The sequence below is a fragment of the Staurois parvus genome, unplaced genomic scaffold, assembly GCF_062004578.1.
Source record: "Staurois parvus isolate SC_StPar_1 unplaced genomic scaffold, SC_StPar_1.0 ptg000145l, whole genome shotgun sequence".
Taxonomy (NCBI): domain Eukaryota; kingdom Metazoa; phylum Chordata; class Amphibia; order Anura; family Ranidae; genus Staurois; species Staurois parvus.
Genome location: NW_028317941.1, coordinates 6,557,999 through 6,585,007, shown reverse-complemented (window position 1 = coordinate 6,585,007; position 27,009 = coordinate 6,557,999). Strand labels below are relative to the sequence as shown.

Sequence of the window (27,009 nt, the reverse complement as noted above, 5' to 3'; positions counted from 1 at the left end):
CACAGAATTGTTACTCAGGGACACAGAATCGTTACTCAGGGACACAGAATTGTTACTCAGGGACACAGAATCGTTACTCAGGGACACAGAATTGTTACTCAGGGACACAGAATTGTTACTCAGGGACACAGAATTGTTACTGAGGGACACAGAATTGTTACTGAGGGACACAGAATCGTTACTGAGGGACACAGAATTGTTACTGAGGGACACAGAATTGTTACTCAGGGACACAGAATTGTTACTCAGGGACAGACACAGAATTGTTACTCAGGGACACAGAATTGTTACTCAGGGACACAGAATCGTTACTCAGGGACACAGAATTGTTACTCAGGGACACAGAATTGTTACTAAGGGACACAGAATTGTTACTCAGGGACACAGAATTGTTACTGAGGGACACAGAATTGTTACTGAGGGACACAGAATCGTTACTGAGGGACACAGAATCGTTACTGAGGGACACAGAATCGTTACTGAGGGACACAGAATTGTTACTCAGGGACACAGAATCGTTACTCAGGGACACAGAATTGTTACTCAGGGACACAGAATTGTTACTCAGGGACACAGAATCGTTGAATTAAAGAGTATGTCAGACAACACGCAGAGGAGTGGCAGAGGAGGCAATGTTTCAGGAGCGAGCAGACGTGGCAGCAGAGGAAGGGGTCGAGGCAGCACTAGTCGCAGCCAGAGGCCAGTGCTCCCGGTGTCATCCAGCGGTCGTGTCTCCACCGACAACCCTGCCGTCATCGATTGGTTGGCTCGGTCGTCTTCCTCTTCCCAGGTCACCTCTGACACCTACAGCCAACGGTCGGTGGGTACGTCAGACACAACCGTTAGTTGGCATGGCCCGGGAGCAAGCCCACTGAAATCACGTGTCCTCTACCTGCCCCTGTCCTTTGGTGTTCCCTCACCAAGCGAAGTATCGCATGCTGTGGGCTCAGCCCCACTGTACAGTGAGGAAGAGCTAACAGAGGGCGGTCAGGAACGGGGGGAGACATCCGCCTCTTCAGCAGCCAGGCGAAGAAGTACTGGCGAGGAGAGTGGCTCGGTAGCCGGTCTAGAGACAGGTCTGTCTCCTGACCCACACGCAGCCGAGGGGGCTAGTAGTGAGGCGGAGACCCTAATTGATGATGATGAGGCTGATCGCACTTGGCAGCCTCGTCATCATCTGCCAGGCCCGTAATCTGCCATGGGCCCCCGTACCGACTCCTCATGCTGCTGCCAGTCCCATAATCTGTCATGGGCCCCTGTACCGCCTCCTCATGCTGCTGCCAGGTCCAGAGTGTGTCATGGGTCCCTGTACGGCCTCCCATTGCTGCTGTCTCCATCGCCACACTCTGCCATGTGCCACTTTCAGGTCTCCTCACACTGCTGGTGGGTTCCATTTTGTCATAGGGTGCTGGCAGATTACGGGACTCCCATTGCTGCTGCCAGGCCTGTAATCTGCCATGGGCCCCCGTACCGACTCCTCATGCTGCTGCCAGGCCCGTAATCTGTCATGGGCCCCTGTACCGCCTCCTCATGCTGCTGCCAGGTCCAGAGTGTGTCATGGGTCCCTGTACGGCCTCCCATTGCTGCTGTCTCCATCGCCACACTATGCCATGTGCCACTTTCAGGTCTCCTCACACTGCTGGTGGGTTCCATTTTGTCATAGGGTGCTGGCAGATTACAGGCCTCCCATTGCTGCTGCCAGGCCCGTAATCTGCCATGGGCCCCCGTACCGCCTCCTCATGCTGCTGCCAGGTCCAGAGTGTGTCATGGGTCCCTGTACGGCCTCCCATTGCTGCTGTCTCCATCGCCACACTCTGCCATGTGCCACTTTCAGGTCTCCTCACACTGCTGGTGGGTTCCATTTTGTCATAGGGTGCTGGCAGATTACGGGACTCCCATTGCTGCTGCCAGGCCCGTAATCTGCCATGGGCCCCCGTACCGACTCCTCATGCTGCTGCCAGGCCCGTAATCTGTCATGGGCCCCTGTACCGCCTCCTCATGCTGCTGCCAGGTCCAGAGTGTGTCATGGGTCCCTGTACGGCCTCCCATTGCTGCTGTCTCCATAGCCACACTCTGCCATGTGCCACTTTCAGGTCTCCTCACACTGCTGGTGGGTTCCATTTTGTCATAGGGTGCTGGCAGATTACAGGCCTCCCATTGCTGCTGCCAGGCCCGTAATCTGCCATGGGCCCCCGTACCGACTCCTCATGCTGCTGCCAGGTCCAGAGTGTGTCATGGGTCCCTGTACGGCCTCCCATTGCTGCTGTCTCCATCGCCACACTCTGCCATGTGCCACTTTCAGGTCTCCTCACACTGCTGGTGGGTTCCATTTTGTCATAGGGTGCTGGCAGATTACAGGCCTCCCATTGCTGCTGCCAGGCCCGTAATCTGCCATGGGCCCCCGTACCGACTCCTCATGCTGCTGCCAGGTCCAGAGTGTGTCATGGGTCCCTGTACGGCCTCCCATTGCTGCTGTCTCCATCGCCACACTCTGCCATGTGCCACTTTCAGGTCTCCTCACACTGCTGGTGGGTTCCATTTTGTCATAGGGTGCTGTATGGCCTCCCATTGCTGCTGCCTCCACCGCCACACTGTTGCTCCACACTCTGGTTTTGGCCCCGTGACTGCCCAAATGAGTGAAGTGTGCGGTGATTCTAAGATCGACGGCACTCATCTGCATGTCATACTGACTGACAGTATTATTTCTCTTCCCCAGCAGACTCCAAGGGCATTTAAATTAAAGGTACAGTGTTCTGCACTAATATAAAGGCTCTCTGAAGCCTAGAAACACCCTTTTTATAAGTTAAATTCGCAGCGAATATATTCGACTCGAATTGAATTTATTCCGCGAATTCGCCGAATCAGGCGAATTGAATTTTTGAATAATTCGCTCATCTCTAGTGAGGAACCATTTTCCCTAATAGAGTTGTACTTGACCAGAACACTGTAGGATTTCCCTTCTGAACAAGGGACTTCTCTCTGGTTCAAAGTAAGTGAGGGGTAATTTCCCAAAAAAGGCAAAGACAGCAATTAAAACATACTGTTTCTAATACTTCCCAATGCTACTTTGATCTCTCCAAAGGTAACACAGAATGCAATTAAATCTAAAAGGGATGTTGACCCTTTCCCACTCCAAAAAACGTTTTGGCTGAAATCTCATTTTAAACTTTCTGTAGATCTGGTGACATTTACATACATACTTGAAAAACATACTAGTAATTCTTGTAGCAAGTTGATTTTAAGTGTCACAGATCTTTTAATAAAAACTATCAAATGGTAAACACGATGCAAGAGTTGTTGACGTAAACAAACCTGTTCATAATCAAAGATAAGAGACCAGATATAACGTAGTATTATGTGACTTGTTAATGCAGTTTGTGACTTACAAATGAACATAGTCACATAGGTGGACTGTTATAGTAAATGCTTGATGTTTCCCTTCTCTCTTCCTCTTCTACCAGCATGATAAAACAATCCTGATTAAGGGTTTAATGACAAAAAAATCCTTGTTCCAAAGCCCTGTAGTAATGCTGCATTGTGGCAGCAGTTGTGACCAGAGTGATGATCTGCCCCCTTCACCTCCCTATTGACGATAAAAGTGCTGGGTGGCCTCATTGGCATTAAGGGAAGCATGAGAGGGAAGGGGAGGAGAGCTAGAGTACAACCATGCAACCTCGTGTCTTTAAACTGCTTGGGTGTGTTAAAAATAACTTAAATATGTATGCCATACTTGGGTAGGGTCAGGTTAATATACAGGTTTGCTTTCATATTTCACCTCTTTTGCTTGAGGTGATTGTAGCCGTATTAGTGCATTTGCGACAGAAACAATTGAGTACTGTCCGTGACGCTTAAACTTTGTGATTTGTAATAGTACTGTTTGGACTTTGAAGAAGGTGACATACCCCGAAAGCTTGTCCTCAAAATTGTATGTTAGTGCAAATAAAAAAAGTATCACGGACAGTACTCAATTGTTTATATTTCACCCCAAAACACAAAAATCTACAAAATACTACTAGATAATTCATCAGTTGCTACCACAAATGGCAGAGTTAGGTGTCATATTCATTATTCTGCACTAAGAACATAATGAAACAAGAGTCAAAATTGCATATAAAACATATGGCACATCAATAAAAAACAGAAAACGAACAATCCAAAATGTTCTAAGCAGAGCTTTTTGTGTGCACACAGCTGACCTATCACTCATGTACTGGTAATGAACAGGTAGGGGTTTTCTTTAGTCATTGCTCCAAATCTTAATTGCCTTTTACCTGTTCTATAACAGTCTCACAGGAGCCAGTGTTCCAGATCTCATAGTGAGTTCCAATCACCAGATGTGGCTTCTCTTCAGGACAGACTCCTCTGGAAGTAACTTGGGATTCAAAGCATCTTATGAAGGTGAGCCTGTCTGAATAGGATTGCTGTGTGTACGCAGATGTTTCACCATATGCTTCATTAGTTCACTTTAATAATCAGTGAAAAGAACAGAAATTATCTACTTTCAGAACAATTGTGTGGATTTCATTAAAACAGATTGTATTGCATATAACTTTTATTAATTGCCTTTGTATTCAGTAAATAGACCATGGTGCCAATATCAACCAAGCAGATTTAGGTACATCAGTAAAACAGACAAATCTTCCAATGTTGCTTTGAAAGCCTGGTGATTTCCCTGAAGGTAAAAAAACAACATATATTGGGCACTTCCAATAACATAGCAAATGTCTACCACTATGCAAAAAAGAATAAATATACAGTAGTTCAGTTAGTTATTCAGAAATGGTTTTAGGTGTACTTACTGTATCTTCCCTAAATATAAAACAATAGAGCAATTGAAAAATAGATATCCATATACTTATTCACATGGGTGACCTGCTGCTCAGCTCTATATGTACATCAATATATTTATATAGTTTAAATGGTTAAGGCTTGCCCTTGGTATGTAGGCATGTGAGATATGGACCCTTGATGAGGGCTTGTTGAGGGCAGAGACTGATGTGAAGTTGCAGTATCTATAGTACTGTTTAAATCGCAAGTACTATATAAATGCCTGAAATACGTAAATGAAAAATAAATCTATATTTCAAATCATGAGACTGGAAAAGCTAAGCGTGAATTGGAATGCAATATTATCTAGGCAGATGAGAAATAATACAGTATGTGAGATACCCAATGAAATAGCATCTATATTTCTGTTTTTGCACTAGTCTGTTAGACAAATAGGGGGAAAAAAAAGATTTAGTCCCAACAGTCAACAGTTCACATTCTCAGAGCTCCAGTTACATTGCACAGCCCAGCAACCAATAACAAACTTACTATTGTGTGTCTAGGGTATGAAAGGATTCATTCAACTGCTTGTTTTATGCTTTAGAGATTTTTTTAGACATAAGACATAAAACCCAATGGAACCTTCAATTTAAATCAGCTAAATACAGTCTATGTGCATTAAAGCAAAAGGTATTCGATGCTTGATCTCTTTCTAATGCAGCCACAGTCTACATATAAAAAGATGTCCCATGCCAGCAGCTCTCTTTGTGGAAGTATTGGTCTCATTGCTGAAATCTAAAAATGCCTCCCTATATCTCGGCGAAGATCATAGCTCATGTTCCTCACTGATTGGAGAGCTTTAGCTATGATTCAGTAGGGATAGATAGGACCTCTGAAAGGAAACCACTTCTTCTTTTGCGGTTGCTGGCAGAGAACAGATTTTTATACTCTAGCTGTGGCTTTTAAAAGAATACACCCATAAAGACTTTGCATGCCATTTTGATCCATCTAGAATGTATTTAGCTAATTTAAGCTCAATGTTGAATTAGGTTTTAATGCTAACCAATTTTATTTACTGATAGATGTTTCAACTAAGTGTATCCACTTAAGCTCCAGAATATTTTACCCCTTTCATGAACGGGCTATTTTTTGCTGTTTGACATTGTGCTACTTTAACTGGTAATTATGCAGTCATGCAGTGCTGTATGCAAAGGAAATGTAGATAATTTTCATACAGATAGATCTTTCTTTTGGTGGTATTTGATCATCACTAGGTTTTTTTATTTTTTGTGATATAAATGAAAAAAGACTCAACATTTTGAAAAAAAAAACCAATATTTTTTACTTATAAAACATATATAATACAAAAATTTAATTTCTTCATTAATTTAGGCCAAAATGTATTCTGCTACATGTATTTGGTTAAAAAAAATCCCAGTAAGTGCATATTGATTGGTTTGCCTGAAAGTTATAGCTTCTACAAACTATGGTATAGATGCTGGAATTTTTTATTTTTTTTTAATATTAGTAATGGTGCCGATCAACAACTTATAGTGGGACTTCGATAGTGCACAGGGCTATCAGACACTAACTGACACTAGGGGGGAACTGAATAATTGCCACTGACATCTCCAATGACACTAATACAGTGATCAGTGCTAATAATATACACTATCACTGTACTCATGACACTGCCTGGGAAGGGGTTAAATGTGTGCCTAAGAATGTTTATTGTGTTATTTTACTAAGCAATGTGCTGGGTTTTACTGCCTGCTTTGCAGGGATAAAAAAATAGCACATCATTGCTGTCTTAAGAGAGCTCTGTGTTGTTTACCAACACAGAGTTCTCTACAGTCTTTCCCTGAGCTGATCAGTGTGTTCCAGCCTTAAATCATTGGCCGGGAACTGCTGATCAGCTTGTGCTGCAGCAAATGACAGCACAGCCATTGCTGCTTTGAATGACAGCATGAGCATGAGGACACAGAAGAAAGCACAGTGACATACAGGTACATGATTGTGCCTGTATGAGCCAATCAGCCACAGTAAATGTACCGCGGTTGGTTGACAAGTGGGTATTAATGCTTCTCAGTTAACAAGACAGGGAACAAATATCCTTATGATTGTAATAGCATGGATTCTATTTTCCCAGCAGCTCAGTGCAATTTATATTTGGCATGCCATAACTGTCAAGAATCATGATATGTTGTAAGAATAGTCAGATATTGAGATGATGAACATCGAAGATCTAAAGGACAAGCCAAATCCTTACAACACAACTGTTTGAGAAGTATAGGTGTGTTTTTAATGTTGTGTGTTATGTACCGCAATACATCCTTGACTTCATGATTTCTCATAGGGCTGTATGTTGAAAAATTGCAGATGTGTTTCAACCATAATAATCACATATTAATGTCCATAGTGAAAATAGCAGTAGATCAATGAAAGTTAATCACTGACTTCTTGTTACGGATTGTTGCACCTTACATTGTTTATCATTTGAGAAGTAATTGTACACAAAACAGCATTCTTTGATGGGTTGCTTATACACTGCTCAAAAAAATTTAAGGAACACTTTGAAAACACATCAGATCTCAATGGGGAAAAATATCACGCTGAATATCTATACTGATATGGACTGGGTAATGTGTTAGGAACATAAGGATGCCCCATCGTTTGATGGAAATGAAAATTATCAACCTACAGTGGACTGACTTCAAAGACACCCCGAAAATCAAAGTGTAAAAATTATGCAGAAGGCTAGTCCATTTTGCTGAAATTTTGTTGCATCAACTCAAAATGGTACTCAGTAGTTTGTATGCCCACCAGGTGCTTATATGCATGCCTTAAAACATTGGGGCATGATCCTAATTAGACGATGGATGGTGTCCTGGGGTATTCCCTCCCAGATCTAGACCAGGGCATCACTGAGCTCCTGGACAGTCTGAGGTGCAACCTGGCGGTGTTGGAGGGACCAAAACATGATATCCCAGAGGTGTTCTATTGGATTTTGGTCAGGTGAGCGTGGGGACCATTCAATGGTATCAATTCCTTCATCCTCTAGAAACTGCCTGCATACTCTCGCCACATGAGGCCAGGCATTGTCGTGCACCAGGAGGAACCCAGGACCCACTGCACCAGCGTAGGGTCTGACAATGGGTCTAAGGATTTCATCCTGATAACTAAGTCAGGGTGCCATTGTCCAGCCAGTAGAGGTCTGTGCGCACCTCCATGGATATGCCTCCCCAGACCATTACTGACCCACCATCTAAGCAGTCATGCTTCTCCAGACCCTTTTCACTTCTTACTAATCACTTCATAGAACCTCACAATTTTTTTCTAGACAGGAGCTAGTTATATTTTAAGGAGCAATACTATGTTATGTGATAGTCTTCTTTTACATCATATTTTAGCACAATAAGTATTAAAATAATGCATAAAGTATCACATGTGGTATTTGCGTTGATACTTTAAGGTAAACCATTTTCTTATTACCAAATGCTAACAGTTTAAGCAGAAGATTAAAAGAAATGTATGGCCAAAGCTCAGAATCAGCCAACAGCAAGCTTAATCCTGCTGTTAGTTCACATCACAGCAGGTTCAGTCTCTGGATTTATCCTGACAATATTATTAGGATCCACACAGATGCCTGATTGTCAGTGTGCTGCTGGGAGCCTGAGACAGCTGTTTCCACCCCTTTCACAGCATGGTGCTCCAGTGAGCACTGAAGGGGCAGATCAGAAAGCTGGTGACTGATATTCACTGCGCTCTTCTCATTGAGAACCAAGAACTGAGCAATCACAGTTCATGTGATCACTCAGTTCCTTTGCCTTAGAGCAGGGGTAGGCAACCTACGGCTCTCCAGCTGTTGCAGGACTACAAGTTCCACCGTGCCTCTGCAAGTCATAGCTGTAACTGTCAGTTTTGTAAGGTTGCAATGCCTCATGGGAAATGTAGTTCCACAACAGGTAGAGAGCCGCAGGTTGCTTACCCCTGGCTTAGAGGCATAAGGGGACAGCTGCAACATTGGATCGATAGTGCAGCCTTATCGGCGAGTATCTGTGTTTGGTTTTGTATATATATATATATATATATATTTTTTTTTTTTTTTTAAATGTATGCCCATTGAAGTTGTACCTGCTTATCTGTAATCCTTTCTCCTCTACAGCTTTCTAAAACACACAGATCAAAAGTTATTTCTCAGCTCCAGCAGGCAGGGGGTGGGGGCCTAATGTCCCACACTGCACAGCATAGAGCACAGAGCACTGTGAGACCTAAAACCAGAGTGGGGGAATGGACCCCCCCCACCTACACATTGCCATAGGGAAACATGCAGATAGCAGAGGGAAGAGGCAGCAGAGAGAAATTAAACTTAGTGATTTCTTTTGAGTCAAGTATACACTATAGAGGAACATGCTTTGTTAATTTTTTATGTTAGAGGTTTACAACCATTGTAAAGCAAATCTAAATGCAAGAACACTTTACTAGTTCTTAATTGTGCTAATTGGTTATTTCGAATATAGCATGTGACAAAAAATATGTGATAAAAAATATAATTTTCTATCAGCAACATGAAATAAATAATAGTCCCAAACAGGATGTAATAAATAATGAAAATATATTGAGTGACAGTCCCATGGAGATGTAGTCCCGTAGGTAAAGAATTTTATTTTTCACCACGTGTAAACAATAAGTGAATTTCTCACTCACCAGAAATTATTGACCCCGTTAAGGTGGTCAAAAAGCGCTTTTTTAATCATAAATGTTGACAACCAGCAGCAAGCTGGTTCCTGGTCTCTTAATATGGAATATGGTTCCAGAGGACCAAAGATGACAGCCACCAGATAAATGATTGCGAGACTCTGGGTACACAGATATTGGATGGATTCCAAATCCCAGGCTCTCCTCAAGATAAATATATTGCTCCAAGTAGCTCAAATAAGCCAAATTTATTAAAATGCTTTAAGTGTAGTATTTATTGAAAATTATAGTACAAATAGATAAAATGCAGATGTAGTGGTGCCCAGGTACCAGCACCAGTCTGTACAGCCTGTGTATGTATTAAATCCCACTGGTGATGGCCGGCATGCATTCCAAACCTCGCTACCAGTGAGCTAGATATGACATCATGGGAACTCGGAAGTGACGGGATCACGCTTCTTTGAATAATTTCTGGTGAGTGAGAAATTCACTTATTGTTTACACGTGGTGAAAAAGAAAATTCTTTACCTATGGGACTACATCTCCATGGGACTGTCACCATGGAGTGTATGTTCATTATTTATTACATTCTGTTTGGGACTATTATTTGTTATATGTTGCCGATAAAAAACTACAGGTGAAACTCGAAAAATTAGAATATCGTGCAAAACTTCATTTATTTCAGTAATGCAACTTAAAAGGTGAAACTAATATATGAGATAGACTCATTACATGCAAAGCAAGATTGTTCAAGCCGTGATTTGTCATAATTGTGATGATTATGGCTTACAGCTCATGAAAACCCCAAATCCACAATCTCCGAAAATTAGAATATTACATGCAATCAATAAAACAAGGATTGTACATAGAACAATATCAGACCTCTGAAAAGTATAAGCATGCATATGTACTGAGTACTTGGTTTGGGCCCCTTTTGCAGCAATTACTGCCTTAATGCGGTGCAGCATGGAAGCTATCAGCCTGTGGCACTGCTGAGGTGTTATGGAAGACCAGGATGCTTCAATAGCGGCCTTCAGCTCTTCTGCATTGTTCGGTCTCATGTCTCTCATCTTTCTCTTGGCAATGCCCCATAGATTCTCTATGGGGTTCAGGTCAGACAAGTTTGCTGGCCAATCAAGTACAGTAATTTCACAGTCATTGAACCAGGTTTTGGTGCTTTTGGCAGTGTGGGCAGGTGCCAAGTCCTGCTGGAAAAGGAAGTCAGCATCCCCATAAATCTCATCTGCGGAAGGAAGCATGAAGTGCTCCAAAATCTCCTGGTAGATGGCTGCGTTGACCCTGGACTTAATGAAGCACAGTGGACCAACATCAGCAGATGTCACGTCTCCCCAAATCAACACAGACTGTGGAAACTTCACACTGGACTTCAAGCATCTTGCAGTGTGTGCCTCTCCATTCTTCCTCTATACTCTGGGTCCTTGGTTTCCAAATGAGATTCAAAAGTTACTCTCATCAGAAAAGAGGACTTTGGACCACTGAGCAACAGACCAGGTCTGTTTTTCTTTAGCCCAGGTAAGACGCTTCTGACGTTGTTTGTTGTTCAGGAGCGGCTTGACAAGAGGAATACAACATTTGAAGCCCATGTCCAGGATCCGCCTGTGTGTGGTGGCTCTTGATGCACTGACTCCAGCCTCAGTCCACTCCTTGTGAAAGTCCCCAACACTTTTGAATGGCCTTTTCCTGACAATCCTCTCCAGGCTGCGGTCATCCCTGCTGCTTGTGCACCTTTTTCTTCCACCCTTTTCCCTTTCACATAACTTTGTATTAACGTGCTTTGATACAGCACTTTGGGAACATCCAGCTTCTTTTGCAATTACCTTTTAAGGCTTTCCCTCCTTATGGAGGGTGTCAGTGATGGTTTTCTGCACAACTGTCAGGTCAGCAGTCTTTTCCATGATTGTGATTCCTACTGAACCAGACTGAGAGACCATTTAAAGGCTCAGGAACCTTTTGCAGGTCTTATGGCTTAATTAGCTGATTAGAGTGGGACACTTTGAGCCTAGAATATTGCACCTTTTCACAATATTCTAATTTTCTGAGATTGTGGATTTGGGGTTTTCATGAGCTGTAAGCCATAATTATCACAATTATGACAAATCACAGCTTTAACTATCTTGCTTTGCATGTAATGAGTCTATCTCATATATTAGTTTCACCTTTTAAGTTGCATTACTGAAATAAATGAACTTTTGCGCAATATTCTAATTTTTTGAGTTTCACATGTATATTTTTGTCACATGCTATATTTGATATAACCAGTTAGTGCCTACCTATTCATGAATTTATCTAATTTAAGTCAATTTCACTATTTATGGGCAGCTGATATTAATACCGACTAAGATCTGGCATTCACCGTTTTTTGATCTATTCACTCATTTAGGTGCCACAATTGTTGTTTTTTTCACAAATTAGTTCTTCATTGTGTTGGCTGCATAAGATTTATCTTTTCATGTAATCCTACAATGTGATCCAGCCAGTAACCTGTCCTAGGATTACAATGCTCACTCAGTGTTCTAGAGACTCATGTGGTCACCCTAGGTCTACAGAACACCCCACCCTTTACTCTTTTTCATAATATGGGTGGAGATGTTTTTAGTTCACAGAGATAGCAGAAAACAATGTAACTGATAAGACTTAGCAGAGAGCCCAGAAAGTTCTCATCTAAATAGATTTCATTGTTAGGATTTACATATACCATACAACAATGCTCAGTAAAACCAGTGGTGGAACTACCAGGGTCAAAAAGGTTGTGCTTGCAATCGGGCCCTGGTGTTCCACCACCACGGGGGCCCCAAGCAGTGTTGCAAACCATCCATTACTTTAGGAACAGTTTGAAAAAACAGCCTGAATCAGTTCGTACATTTAAGAACTGGTGTCTGCAGCTAAGCCGAGTGTCTTTGACACTCTCACACAGCCCAGTGAGCATACTCCCCTCTACCCTCACAAACAGGACAGCAGAGAGAAATACAGCATTCCCCTTCTCCCGCCCCTGTTCCCCCTGTATCTGCCCGGCTTGCCTACACTTCTATCCTTGGGGTGCAGCTGTGCCTGAGAGAAAGGTGATGTGTGGGGAAATGTAAATGATGCCGCTGCCAAAGCCCCCAGATATCAGCCTCAGCAATAGGGAGAGTGAACACTGAGCACTGCAGTACACTGTGATCTCTGAACTGTCCCTATCTACCTCCTTTCTCTCCCCCCATCTGTCTCCATTCCCCCTTTCCTGTTCTTCCAAGAGCTTCACAAACTTGCCCAGTTCCGGGTAGCACTTACATTGACTGCTTATTTTTTTTTGTACAGGTTGACCAAAAAAAAAAAAAATATATGATCCAATTCCCCCAGCTACACATTCCAGAAGGATGGGGGAATCCTCCCACTGAGGCCTTGGCATTCCACCACTGTGGGGCTCCCAGCCTCCTCTTGCTATTGACAAAACCGGTCCAGCTTCTCCGCCTCCATGCCAGCAGCACATTAGGAATCAGTTCTGGTTACATTATGGGGCTGATGGGCACACGTGCGAGTGGGCTGGTACTATTGTTTGTAGACAGCCGAGCTCCCCGCCGGTTGCCTAGCAGCGTTGTCACTGCATAGCCTTCTCTGTTGACAATGGAGCACCCTATCAGATCAAATATTAAATATGATAGTTTTTTTTTATTGAGCCCTCACCTTACTGGCATGGAGCCCACGCACGGCTGCTGAACATATTTTTGATATATATATATATATATATATATATATATATATAATTGTACTTTTGATTCTAATAGTGTGTTTATGTCCACATATTTGATCCAGTTGGGAGCATCACCCAGATCACATCCTAATTGGCATGTCAACAGAGAAGGCTTTGCAGCATTACCATTGTTAGGCAGTCGGTGGGGGGCTCAGCTGTCTACAATCAATAGTGCCGGTCCTCCCATGTATGCACTTATCAGCTCCATAAAGTAACCAGAACTGAGTCCTTATGCCGCTGCCTTGGATACAGAGACGCTGGAACAGTGCTGTCAATAGCAGGGGCAAGAGAGCAAGATAAATTGGAAACCCCCACAGTAGTTGAACACCAGGGCTCGGTTGCAAGTGTGGCCTTTTGCAACCTTGGTAGGTTAGCCACTGTGTTATACTCTTCTATGGAGTTCCCCGGAGTGCTGCTGACATATCTCTGACATATCACTGCTGCAATCTGACTTTGATCTGATTATTAGTGTGAAAAAAGAAATGTGATCAAATGAGGTTAGAAATGTAAGCAGGTAGAAAACTGATATATTTGATATCATGTTAAAAATGTGGATTGTTTCTCAATTTACTTGGGATTCCTCATTCTGATCAGGATTAGTTGTTCTAGCCTCTGCTCATTTTTTCATTCCTCTTAAATCTGAAAGACAGCCTTAATTAATCCAGGCTCGGTGACTATCTGAGCTCCTTGTGTATATATTTTTTTTTTTTTTTTGTAGTTTGAGTTACTAATCTCCTGTAACCAGATTATTGGGAGGAGACAAGCCAAAGGCATTTCCTAGGCTTAGAACTTAATTCCTCAGATGTTCCTTTAATCTTGGATATAAAACAAATATAAAAGGTGTTGATAATTAAGGTCTGTCTCTTCCTTCCTAGCTTAATGTGTCAAGCTATAAAACAGACAGAGAAGGTGATCTAAACTATATACGCCTCATTTTTCAAATAAACCTGAACTCCAGGCAGATTTTAAAGTCAACACTTTTTTTTCGGTATTTTATTTTTCTCCTAATATGCTTTTGTGGGATGCAGCAAGGTCTGTAAGCGTAGGATTAAGAAGTATTACTGAAATGTTCATAATAAGCCTGAATTTGAGCAGGAAATGTTTCTGTTTTATATTTTCTATATGGGTTTTTCATTTGCTTTAATTAAAAAAAATAATGAATAAAAAACATTAATGGCACCAATTAGTCCAGTAATACTTTCATTAAGAAATCAGTAAACATAATTTAACACATGACTAGAAAAAAATACCTAAATCATTCTTGATGTCAGCCAACTGTAATCTTCTTTACCACAGCACACAGGCTGGGGGGAAGGGAAGATTGACTACCTAGAGAACCTTTTAATTGTTGATATCCTCTACAATTAAACACAGCCTTGTGGGTGAAATGCGTCAGTGGAAGAGGTCCCAGATGGGGACCTTCTGTTCAATAAACTTACCAGCATGTGAAATTTCTCTGGAATCCAGCCAGTTTTTTCTCTTGGATTTGTGCAGTTTGTAGACCATAGGATGAACCCCTGCTGGTGTCAGCCCTTGATCTTCCATGAGGGTGACCTGATTCAGGGCTTGGGAGCAGCTTGCCCTATACTTCTGCTATTTCATTGTCTAGTCACAAGCTGTGGCAGTTCCTAAACCGGGCTGCATTGCCCCATTTCTGGACAGAGGTCACAGGGAGTACAGAACCTGGTTAAGCTGTTTGATAGGGGTACCTGGATAACAAGACTAGAGGCAGCACAGGTCTATAATTCTATAATGTTTAGCAGATCAGTGCTGTTTTGATGATGACATGATTGTAATTGTTCTTTAAAAAAAAAGATAAAAAAGCTTCTGTTGTGGACAAGTAACCTCAATTTTTATCTAGAGTAAGTGCTTTATAAAGTAACCATTAAGAAGCACCACTCACTACACAAACTCAGTTTTCCCACTTTGATGTTGACTTTTATTTGTAAAAGCAGTGCCACAGGAACATTTACCCCCCACTTTCGTTTGATAGCTATCCATAATAAAAGTAAATAGCACACTTTACATACAAACTAATTTCCAACCTATGCATTATCTGGGGCAGTTTGCAGGCAAATATAGTCTGCCCTAGAACTGCCCACTCATCTAGACTGACAGCCAGCCATGAAGGCATTATGATATTTGTATACCTCCTCCCCAAGAGCCAGCCCACTGCTTACATCAGGACTGAGGGTTCCTGAGAGGAATACAGTAAGCTATTCATGACACCTCATCAACCTCTCTCACCAGCCATGACCTGCCTGCATTATGTACACAGCTCAAAAAATTTAAGGAACACTGTTTAATCAGAGTATAGCATCAAGTCAATTCAATTGCTAAGATATTGATCTGGTCAGTCAAGTAGCAGAGGGGGTTGTTAATCAGTTTCAGCTGCTTTGGTGTTAATGAAATTAACACCAGGTGCACTAGATGGGCAACAATGAGACAACCCCCAAAACAGGAATGGGTTTACAGGTGGAGGCCACTGACATTCTTTTTCCCTACTCATCTTTTCTGACTGTTTTTCACTAGTTTTGCATTTGGATAAGGTCAGTGTCACTACTGGAAGCATGAGACGAGACCTGGACCCTACAGAGGTTGCACAGGCAGTCCACAGGCAGGATGGCACATCAATACGTTCCATTGCCAGAAGGTTTGCTGTACTTCCCAGCACATTATCAAGAGCATAGGGGAGATTCCAGGAGACAGGCAGTTACTCTAGGAATGCTGGACAGGGCTGTAGAAGGTCCTTAACCCATCATCAGGACCGGTACCTGCTCCTTTGTGCAAGGAGGTAGAGGAGGAGCACTGCCAAAGCCCTACAAAATGACATCCAGCAGGCCACTGGTGTGAATGTCTCTGACCAAACAATCAGAAACAGACTTCATGAGGGTGGCCTGAGGGCCCAATGTCCTCTAGTGGGCCCTGTGCTCACTGCCAGGCACCATAGAGCTTGATTGGCATTTGCCATTGAACACCAGAATTGGCACGTCCACCAGTGGCGCCCTGTGCTTTTTGCAGATGAGGGCAGATTCACTGGAGAACATTATGCTGCCTGCAACATCATTAGCATCACCGTTTTGGTGGTGGGTCAGTGGTGGTCTGGATAAACATATCTATGGAGGGATGCACAGACCTCTAAAGGCTAGACAATAGCACCTTGACTGCCATTAGGTATCAGGATGAAATCCTTGGACCCATTGTCAGACCCTACGCTGGTGCAGTGGGTCCTGGGTTCCTCCTGATGCATGACAATGCCCAGCCTCATGTGGCGAGAGTATGCAGGCAGTTCCTGGAGGATGAAGGAATTGATACCATTGAATAGCCCCCATGCTTGCCTGACCAAAATACAATAGAACACCTCTGGGATATCATTTTTTGGTCCATCAGATGCCTCCAGGTTGCACCTCAGACTGTCCAGATGCCCTTGTCCAGATCAGGGAGGAAATACCCCAGGACACCATCCATCGTCTCATTAGGAGCATGCCCCAATGTTGTCAGGCATGCATACAAGCACATGGGTGCCATACAAACTACTGAGTACCATTTTGAATTGCTGCAATAAAATTTCAGCAAAATGGACTAGCCTTTTTCATTTTTTCACTTTATTTTTTGGGGTCCTCTGTAGGTTGATCATTTTCATTTCCATCAAACGATGGGGTGTCCTTATGTTTCAAACACATTACCAAGTCCATATAAGTATTGATACCCAGCATATTTTTCATCATTGAGATCTTATGTGTTTTCAAAGTGTTCCTTTATTTTTTTTGAGCAGTGTAGAAAAGCACAGAGACCAAGTGATGATTTCACCATATCTAATAAAGGTATGTCGAGGGGGAGGAGGGAGTAACCAGAGTAGGTAAAATAAATGTAAGCATATTAACCATATGCATTGGCGCTTCCTGGCCCTTTAAGGGGTTTTGGATGTCAGGAGGTGGGGCGGGGTTTGTGACCATGTGATCGTTGTGATTGGCTGTCAAAATGGTCACCTGATCGGAAAGCTTCTGATCGCAAGTAGAGATTGGAAGCTCTCTGTTAGCTGCTGATAACTGTGTCAGCAACGTGAACGGTACACGCTCTCAGCACAGTTCTGTTTTATTTTTTGAGTACGCATTTATGCAGCCTCTTGGCATGAAGACCCACCCACCGAGAGGCAACATATATGCTGGCAGCAAGGAGTCAAACTTCAGGTTTAAACCTCATGGTCTTCAACTACTGTATTTTCCACAGAATATTTTGGTTTGTGACATGATATAGAGGAAGTGATCAGGCTCATACTTCCCAAATTTAACTTTTGACAGATTCAGTATAATTTTTAGAGATGCTATTGCTTATCATGTTGCAGAAAGAATTGTATGCACTCCAAATGAATGGTTCACTTCTTTAAATAAATGTAACTGAAAGATTGACTATATAGAACTGAGAAGATCTATAGTTAAAGTGATGGATTGATGGGTAAACAATTTGATAAATTGTAAAATCAATGCACAGATGTAAGTATTGATGAGCACGTTCCCGGGGATGCAATGTGCCATTTCAAGTATGTTGTTTGTTCCTAGACAGAGATCTCTTTCATTGTCGTATGTCTTCCCCAGTACAGCAGCACCGTTTTTCCTACATGTATAATTCCAGCTGATTATCCAAATAACACCCCAGTCCACTAGCTGTGGGCACACCACCTCCAGAGTTGTTTCCTGAGTGCCTGACCTGTCTAATGGATGTTTGCTGAATATTTAAAGGGCATTTCTGGCTAATGCTTTCTCCCATCTCATCCCCTCCCCACTTTTCCGATCTCTCCCTGCTGATGGCTGGTGTTGAACTCTACTAACAGAACGGTTTAATGGAGTGCAAGCTAAAGGACAGGATGGAAATAATGTGTGTACAGCAGTCGCTGTGAATTAGTGCCAGGGAGGGGGGGGAGCTCCTGTTAACCTATTTGATGCTAGAAAAAGGAAAGCTATTGTTGCAGCAATAATTATTGGCGTACAGTATATAAAGTGTTTACATGCAGACATAGCTCTCAGCACGACAGTATTTAAATGGGACTTCATAAGCATTTTTCTTCTGTTTCGGAACATTACAATTACTGTTTTACAATTCTTTAGTGCAGCAGCCTCAACCACGAAATCTTAACACGATGGAACTATGCTGTGCACATGCCACTTTTTTCTGAAAGAGATTGACGCAAGTGTTCTTGAAATTTAACACAGCTGTCTTAAACACCAGGGGTTTGCTAATGCTATGCTTATGCATACTGAAACTGTTCAAAACTTTTCTAGTGCCACCTACTGTATACATAGGAAAATACACCTATATCTATTTTCCATGTCACTTACAATACAACCCCAACGTGTTTATAACAGTACAATTTAGAAAAAAAAAACTGCAAAAAGTGCTCTGTTAAAAAAAAAATGTTATACTTTCTCAGATGTATTTTGTTCATAATGTGCTTAAGGAGTCCATACAACATTTTTAAAGATTAGATGTCTTTTTTGGAATCAATGGCCAGCAGGGGGAGAGAAGCTCCCCTGATAGCTATCAAAGCTGGGGAGCAGGGGCCACTGCACTCATAATATATATGGGTGTAACATATAACACGTTATGAAAGGTGAACTTATCCTTTAACCTCTTCGCGCCGGCCGAATGCAAATGTGAGGCCTCCCGGCGTCTGGGCCTAGATGCCAAGCAGCTGCGCATTTGCGTTCTATTAAAAAAAAAATATGTTCTGAGAGCATGCGCCTTGCACGTTCCCAGCACACGTCTGGTGCTCACAGAAAGGTCCTGATCTCCTCTTTTGATCAGGACCTTTCCCGATCATGTGACCGATGTCACGGCGGTCACATGACCCTAAACCCCACCCCGCCTTCCAGCTTCTGAAACCCTTAAAGGGCCAGGAGGTGCTGGTGCCAAGGGGTTAATATGTTCATATCTTGTTTTCTATATCCTATATATACTATTAAAGATATTTTTCACCAATAAAAGAGTACTTGGACATACTGCAGTTTACCAATTAGACAGGGCAACAACTTTATGAAACAACATTAAATATCTGTAGCATTTGGGTGCAGAATATTGTGAGCATAGTTAATGAGGTAAAGCTTCACTTTGCAAAGAATGCCCAATCACATGCAAGGAAAATTAAAAAAAACATCATTTTTGCTTGCACATGATTGAATGATGGATGTTAGCAGAGTTTCTGCTCATTTACTAAGCTCTGGAGCAACTGCTCTAGCAGGGTGCAACTGTGCTTTCAAAAAGTGTATATTTACCGTCAGTAAATCAACCCCTATGTATCTTTAGTGTAGTTTTCCGTAAAAAAAAAAAAAAAGTGGCAGCATGAAAATAAATGGTTGCTATGTCTCTTTCTGCTTTACGGTCCCATGGTCCATGCTTCACATATGACAGATTTGCTTTAAATAGCCATTCCTTACTTCACCTCATGTCACAATTCAAAACACTATGCTGTATGTTATTGCACAGCAGCTGCAAACAAATGTGTCAGAACCAAGCATTTTGTGTACTATTCCCAGCCAATATCAGATATCTTCCATCTAGTTGACACTAGGTGCAAGTCATCATTTTTCAGAATTTCAGATGTGCAGTTACGCAGTTTCTAAGTTCAATCAACTGCTTTTTAATAATAAAAAAGATTGGAAAGGACAAAATTGCATCTGGTTTATGAGGTAATTTAAGTAGAATTGTTGCAGATTTACTAGTGTAATGGCACAAGAGGTGGTTATCAGACCTGGGGACAGGGGAGATATACAAGACTCCTCAACCCTTGGAATTATCTTCAGTGGTCAGAGTCTTAGTAGCACTCTGATTATGGATAATGGTTATGGTAGAGCTCTCTGTCAGCGTGAAACCGTTTTTTTAAGAAAGTTTTTACATTAAATCCTTTGGTGTAGACACATACAACAGAGATTTTGAGGTATGACCCAACATGTAATGAGGAGTGCAAAGTGGTACAAAAGTACAACACAGTAGTACAATGATACAACATTCTCTGGGATGTTTAGGCGGTCAATACAGCCAGTTAAGAACTATATTAAAATTGGCCCAAAGCTTACAGGTATGAAAGTAATTTGGATATGCAGCTAGGTCACCGACTAATCTTTAAATCTTTACTGATTAATCTTTCACTTAATTAACTTTTGAAAAAAAGCCGACATATATGAAAAGGAAAAAGAGTTAGTGAGGGAACAGGGGAAATAAGGTAAAGACTAGAGACCAGGGTTTTGGGCCAGGGTGGTGCTGTGGGCATAGCTTACCTTGATTTCAGCAAAGCATTTGATACAGTTACACATATTAATCTAATAAAAAAGTTGTATAAGTTAGGACTTAAACATTGGGTGGTTCAGTGGATATACAGATGGCTGGGGGTAAATGGGGTTCATTCAGAACAGAGGCCAGTTCTAGGTCCTGTTCTAGTGATATAACTAAAGGGTTAGTGGGTAAGTTATGTCTTTTTGCTGATGACACAAGGGTGTGCAATTGGGTTGACATACCTATAGGTGTCTGTTATATAGAATATGATTTGGCATTGCTTAAAAGATTGGTCAAAACAGTGGAAACTTCAGGTCAATGTTCCTACATGGAAAATAATGCTCCTAGGGAAAAAGAATCCATTTATAGACTACACTATTGGAGGTACAGTGTTGGACAGCATTACAGAGGAATAAAATTGGGAGTACTTATTTCAGATGATTGCAAAAGGAGCAACAAGTGTTACCAGGCAGTGGGAAAAGTGAATTAAATTGTAGGCTGCATCACTTAGAGATCACCAGCAGGAGGAAGAAGGTCCTGATTCCCCTACAGGCGAAACTCGAAAAATTTGAATATCGTGCAAAAGTTCATTTATTTCAGTAATGCAACTTAAAAGGTAAAACTAATATATGGGATAGACTCATTACATGCAAAGCAAGATAGTTCAAGCTGTGATTTGTCATAATTGTGATGATTATGGCTTACAGCTCATGAAAACCCAAAACCACAATCTCAGAAAATTAGAATATTGTGAAAAGGTGCAATATTCTAGGCTCAAAGTGTCCCACTAATCAGCTAATTAAGCCATAACACCTGCAAAGGGTTCTTGAGCCTTTAAATGGTCTCTCAGTCTGGTTTAGTAGGAATCACAATCATGGGAAAGACTGCTGACCTGACAGTTGTGCAGAAAACCATCATTGACACCCTCCATAAGGAGAGAAAGCCTCAAAAGGTAATTGAAAAAGAAGTTGGATGTTCCCAAAGTGCTGTATCAAAGCACATTAATAGAAAGTTATGTGGAAGGGAAAAGGGTGGAAGAAAAAGGTGCACAAGCAGCAGGGATGACTGCAGCCTGGAGAGGATTGTCAGGAAAAGGCCATTCAAAAGTGTTGGGGACTTTCACAAGGAGTGGACTGAGGCTGGAGTCAGTGCATCAAGAGCCACCACACACAGATGGACCCTGGACATGGGCTTCAAATGTCCTATTCCTCTTGCCAAGGCGCTCCTGAACAACAAACAACGTCAGAAGCGTCTTACCTGGGCTAAAGAAAAACAGACCTGGTCTGTTGCTCGGTGGTCCAAAGTCCTCTTTTCTAATGAGAGCAACTTTTGCATCTCATTTAGAAACCAAGGACCCGGAGTATGGAGGAAGAATGGAGAGGCACACACTGCAAGATGCTTGAAGTCCAGTGTGAAGTTTCCACAGTCTGTGTTGATTTGGGGAGCTATGTCATCTGCTGGTGTTGGTCTACTGTGCTTCCTTAAGTCCAGGGTCAACGCAGCCGTCTACCAGGAGATTTTGGAGCACTTCATGCTTCCTTCCTCAGAAGAGCTTTATGGGGATGCTGTCTTCATTTTCCAGCAGGACTTGGCACCTGCCCACACTGCAAAAAGCACCATGACCGTGGGATTACTGTGCTTGATTGGCCAGCAAACTCGCCTGACCTGAACCCATAGAGAATCTATGGGGCATTGCCAAGAGAAAGATGAGAGACATGAGACCGAACAATGCAGAAGAGCTGAAGGCATCCTGGTCTTCCATAACACCTCAGCAGTGCCACAGGCTGATAGCTTCCATGCCACGCCGCATTGAGGCAGTAATTGCTGCAAAAGGGGCCCAAACCAAGTACTGAGTACATATGCATGCTTACACTTTTCAGAGGTCCGATATTGTCCTTGTTTTATTGATTGCATGTAATGATCTGATTTTCTGAGATTGTGGATTTGGGGTTTTCATGAGCTGTAAGCCATAATCATCACAGTTATGACAAATCACGGCTTGAACTATCTTGCTTTGCATGTAGTGAGTCTATCTCATATATTAGTTTCACCTTTTAAGTTGCATTACTGAAATAAATGAACTTTTGCATGACATTCTAATTTTTCGAGTTTCACCTGTATATAGATCTTTGGTTACACTTCACTTAGGATTATGTGTCCAGTTTTGGAGACCTCATTTACAAAAATATATTGATAAGATATTGGGTCCAGTGATAGGCAACAAAAGTGGTGAAATATCTGAGGGATAAAACATATCAGAAGAAACATATCAGGAGAGATTTCAGGAATTTAATATGTACAGTCTGGAGGAAAGAAAGAATAGGGGAGATATGATTGAAACCTTTAAATCATCAAGGATGTGAATAATGTTTAGAAGGGCAGTATTTTCAATATGAAGTCATTATCAAGAACACAAGACATGACCTTAAGTTAGCAGAAGGAAAGTTCAAAACTAATCTTAGAAAGTATTATTTTACTGAAAGAGTAGTTGATGCTTTGAATAGGCTACCAGAAGAGGTAGTGAGTCAGTCAACAGTAAGTGGTTTCAAACATGGTTGAGACAAACATAGATCTGTACTCAGACAAACAAGTTTAAAAAAAGAAATTAGGTATACAATTTATATATATTTATATATATATAGCCCATGACTCCCCTACAAAATTTCAACTAAATGGGCCTGCTGTACCCACTTTCAGATGACCACAGAATTTTCCCACCTGGTAAATCCCCCTGCCCAGCCATCTGACGGTCCCACTCATTAATTCAAACCTACCCTACCCTGAATCGCTGTTTGTTATAGGAGAGGCTCTGACTTACAGACCTTAACTCTTTCTTGTATTCTCCCTAATGTCTATATCTGCCCGAGACTGGCCAAACAGACTCCCCACAAGACAAGGAGGGGGGAGTAAAAGATGGTCCCTTCCCCTTTCCCCCTCACTCCACCCCCCCTTTTTTTTCCCTTCTGCCCACCTTCCCCTTCCTCCCCTGGCTGCATCCTTCTCCCTACCACCTAATACCTCCCCTAGTATCTTACTTTTTATCTTAACCCCTTCCTTTTTTCTTTCCTTATCTTTTGGCGTACGGAGACCCCTACCAATGTGATGTCCGCAGCTCCAGGCCCGACTATATCATGCCCTTCTCCATGCTCTAACATGGCCCATTATAAACATCAGCATATCCTACTCCTTACTCAGTGCTAAACCACACCATCTCCACTTCGTGGTAATCATAGCCTGGGTAACACTTTTGACATTAGAATTGATAGACCTACATGTAGAACCAGCTTTCCCTACATCATGCTAAGCTAAGCCTCTTGGCTTACTAGCCTCGAGGTCTAAGCAAACCAATACTCCCTTGTCACTGACTCGGGGGGTCCCTTTATATGGTGTTAATATACTAGAAAAAATGTTATGTTGTATACGTCTTTGTGAAAGACCTTAATAGCTCTTCTATTGAGACGAGACCACCAATGTTTTTGTTGATATATGTCATGTTCGATTCTGCCTAAAAAGATACAATGTACTTCAATGTTTGAACACTGCTTTTGTTTTATATATGTTTTATCTTTTCTCAATAAATACCTTTGTGGAAAAAAAAAATTATAAAACCATTTATAAATAAAAAAAATGGGGCTAACCCGATGGACCACTTGGTATTTTTTCTGCTGCACGATGAAGGAGGAGTATATAGGGAAGAAAAGGGGGAAAGAAAAGGTAGGAGAGTGGAGGGGCATCTAGGACATTCCAGCACGGCTGTGACTAGGTATTCCATTGGCATTCAAGTGATTGTAAACCATCACCTTGTAAAACAACCTATTCAGCTTAAAATAGAAATGAAAGGCAAAACATTGATATATATAATAGATAAAAAAACGTTATATACTGTATACCTTTTTCCCTTTTTTATAGGTGTTTACATACCCTCTGTTCTCAGCTGTGTAAGAACTAGGGGAGAAGAAACAGCAGGACACTGGTGTTTCCAGTGAAAGGTGATGCAGGGTGGCATGCCAGCAGAAGTCTGATCATTGGAGGAGAGTAGACTGAGTTCCCAGCCCAGCTAGAAAACTGACCACGCTGTGCTCTCCATGCTAGTGTAGTCAGTTTTTTTTATAGAAAAGCAGTGGGACTGGCAGGAATATGAAATTTTCAGTTTACAAATTATTTAAGGACTATAAAATATATTTTTTAGACAATGGAATAGGGTTTTTATTCTCTTTCCCATAAAATGGCACATATGAAGTGATTTTTATTTTGAATAAAAATGTAATGGTATATAATTATTATATACAGCTAACTCTTGTCAACTTCAACTCCCTTGTGTTCTTATGTCCACTCTCAGGCTTCTGAACCCTTGACAAAAATCTCACTTCAAGGCTGCTGTAAGACAAAAGAAATTAATCCCTCTATTGAGTTTACACAACATGCTTATCCCTTGTGTAACAAAATGATTGCCAAAAAAAACTAGGGAAAAGGATTTTGTTTTTTTATTAGCAGGATATTTAGTAAATAATTGAGATTAAAGCTGAACTGCATTCTGAAAATGTCAATCCTATTATTTCTGTACCTTACTGGGTTCAGTTTTTGTTCAGTCTCCTGGCAAGTGATGGTGACACAGGTATTGATCTGGTGGGGGGATTCAAGAAAACAAAATGGCCATGCACTGCCAATATAGTAACACCCATTATAGGTAATGTGGCTCTGATTGAGAGATGGGGGGGGGGTGATGGAGCCCTTCAGCCTTCTAACTGACAGGTGCTTCTGCTTACAGTGAACCCAGACATTCCCCTGCTGCCCTGCATGGGCTGTCAAAATGAAAACCACATGTAATATAATACTAAAGAAATAGGGATGATGGGAACCACACCCTAAGCTACACTGAATTATTTTGTTTACTGCATGTAATATAACTGAGCATCAGAAATATAACCATAACTTTATTGGGGCAGCAAGAGGTTAGCTTTAAAATAAAAAAGGGACCAGTGTGTGTCCATTGATGAAGGAAACACAAATCTGCCCTTTATTACCAATTCTGCTTGTTGGAAAATGATATTAAAATCAGAGCACTCATTATAAGACCTTCAGTTAGGGTCTTTTCTATATTTTAATATTGTATTTTTCTTGTTTTCATTTACCATATGCTTTGTGTGTTTGCTATTATCAGTAGAATACATTACTCCTGAGGCTTTAAAGTTCAAGCTGTTTTTTGCCACAGTTGTTACCCCATCATCCTATTTTCTGTAGCCCCTGTTTGATCATTCTATGGAAAATAACAAAAATGGCAGTAAAAAGAACAAAACGTAACTAGCTTTGAAAACAGTCCGCTTGATCTCTGTTTAGAAATGTGTCAAAAGTACTTGCTCAACTCTGTCTGACATTTTTCCGCTACCTGCTGCAATGGGATTTCTCATACTACACAGAAAATTGCCTTCTGCCTATATTCATCAGTTCTTAGCATTTTTGTTCTTTTGTTGTTCTTTTTCTTCTGTCCTTTTCTTGATGCTTTAATCCATTAATGGGATCTCCCTCGGTTGTTTAGGTCTCATCCCATGATACCATGGGGACAGAACTGGGTTATAGGAAGCAAATCTGCCTGAATTCTATAAATGTATTTTTAGAACTGGATGTGAAAAAAATTGATAAACTTGGGTTTTTTTGTATTAAATTATAAACAGGGATGTAACCAGCTTCAAAATTGTTTACAGGCAAAGGCATGATTTTGGTTCCCTATGGAGGACCTTGTCCTTCATCATATTATTCACTACTCTGCGCATTGACTTTTGTATGCAATGTGTTCAAGCTGGGACATTTCTTGTTGCTCACAGCAACCAGTAAGAGTCATTGTTGCATTTATAACTGCACTGCAAGAATCACAATTAGGAGTGATCGGTTGGGCAATAGAAATGTATTTAATATAACACTGTGCAGGCATAAACCCTATAATGATACATTGACCCAATGACATTATATATATATATATATATATATATATATATATATATGTACATATACTGTGGTTCAGAGGCACAACTAGAACCTTCGGGGCCCCGGTGCAAGAAATCATGATGGGCCCGTGACCTCGTCCCAGGGCCCTTTGCATCAGTCCCTTTACTGCCTTCACGGGGCCCTTTATTAGGATAAACAACAGAAGAGAAGAAAATGTGGCCAAGGAGACACCAATTCAGGCTACCCAGTTTTAGAAATTTAAAAAGTTTATTATCAAATAACCATAAATATACCCAACAATAATAGATGTGATCAAAATAGAGAATCACAAGGAAAAAACGGAAAATAAATAAAATACTATACTGCTCAGACCCAAGGTAACCCTCCCAGATCCCTCCCAATGCCCTATGGGACACCCAGTGACCCACCACCACAGTTCCTGCCTAAACAGCCTGCATGGAAAATAAACAGTACAGCAGTAAAACAACACATAAAGGCAATGCACTAATACCTCAGAATAGTCAGAATAGCAACTGGGAAAATGTATATAAATCACAATTAAAAGTATAAGTAAACGAAAGGTC

At 41.6% G+C, this 27,009-nt stretch overlaps 1 protein-coding gene across 3 annotated transcripts in view; it reads left to right on the top strand.

The window, feature by feature from the left end:
* Positions 1-27,009, top strand: part of CSMD2 (CUB and Sushi multiple domains 2) — a 1,275,366-nt gene that overhangs the window by 883,153 nt on the left and 365,204 nt on the right. For 2 of the 3 annotated variants that reach the window (XM_089673879.1, XM_089673878.1), the window contains exon 12: positions 4,286-4,398. The exons of the other annotated variant lie outside the window; for it this stretch is intronic. In XM_089673879.1, the coding sequence (XP_089530005.1) occupies positions 4,286-4,398 (113 nt within the window). The remainder of the gene's footprint in view (positions 1-4,285; positions 4,399-27,009) is intronic. 3 annotated transcript variants of the gene reach the window in all.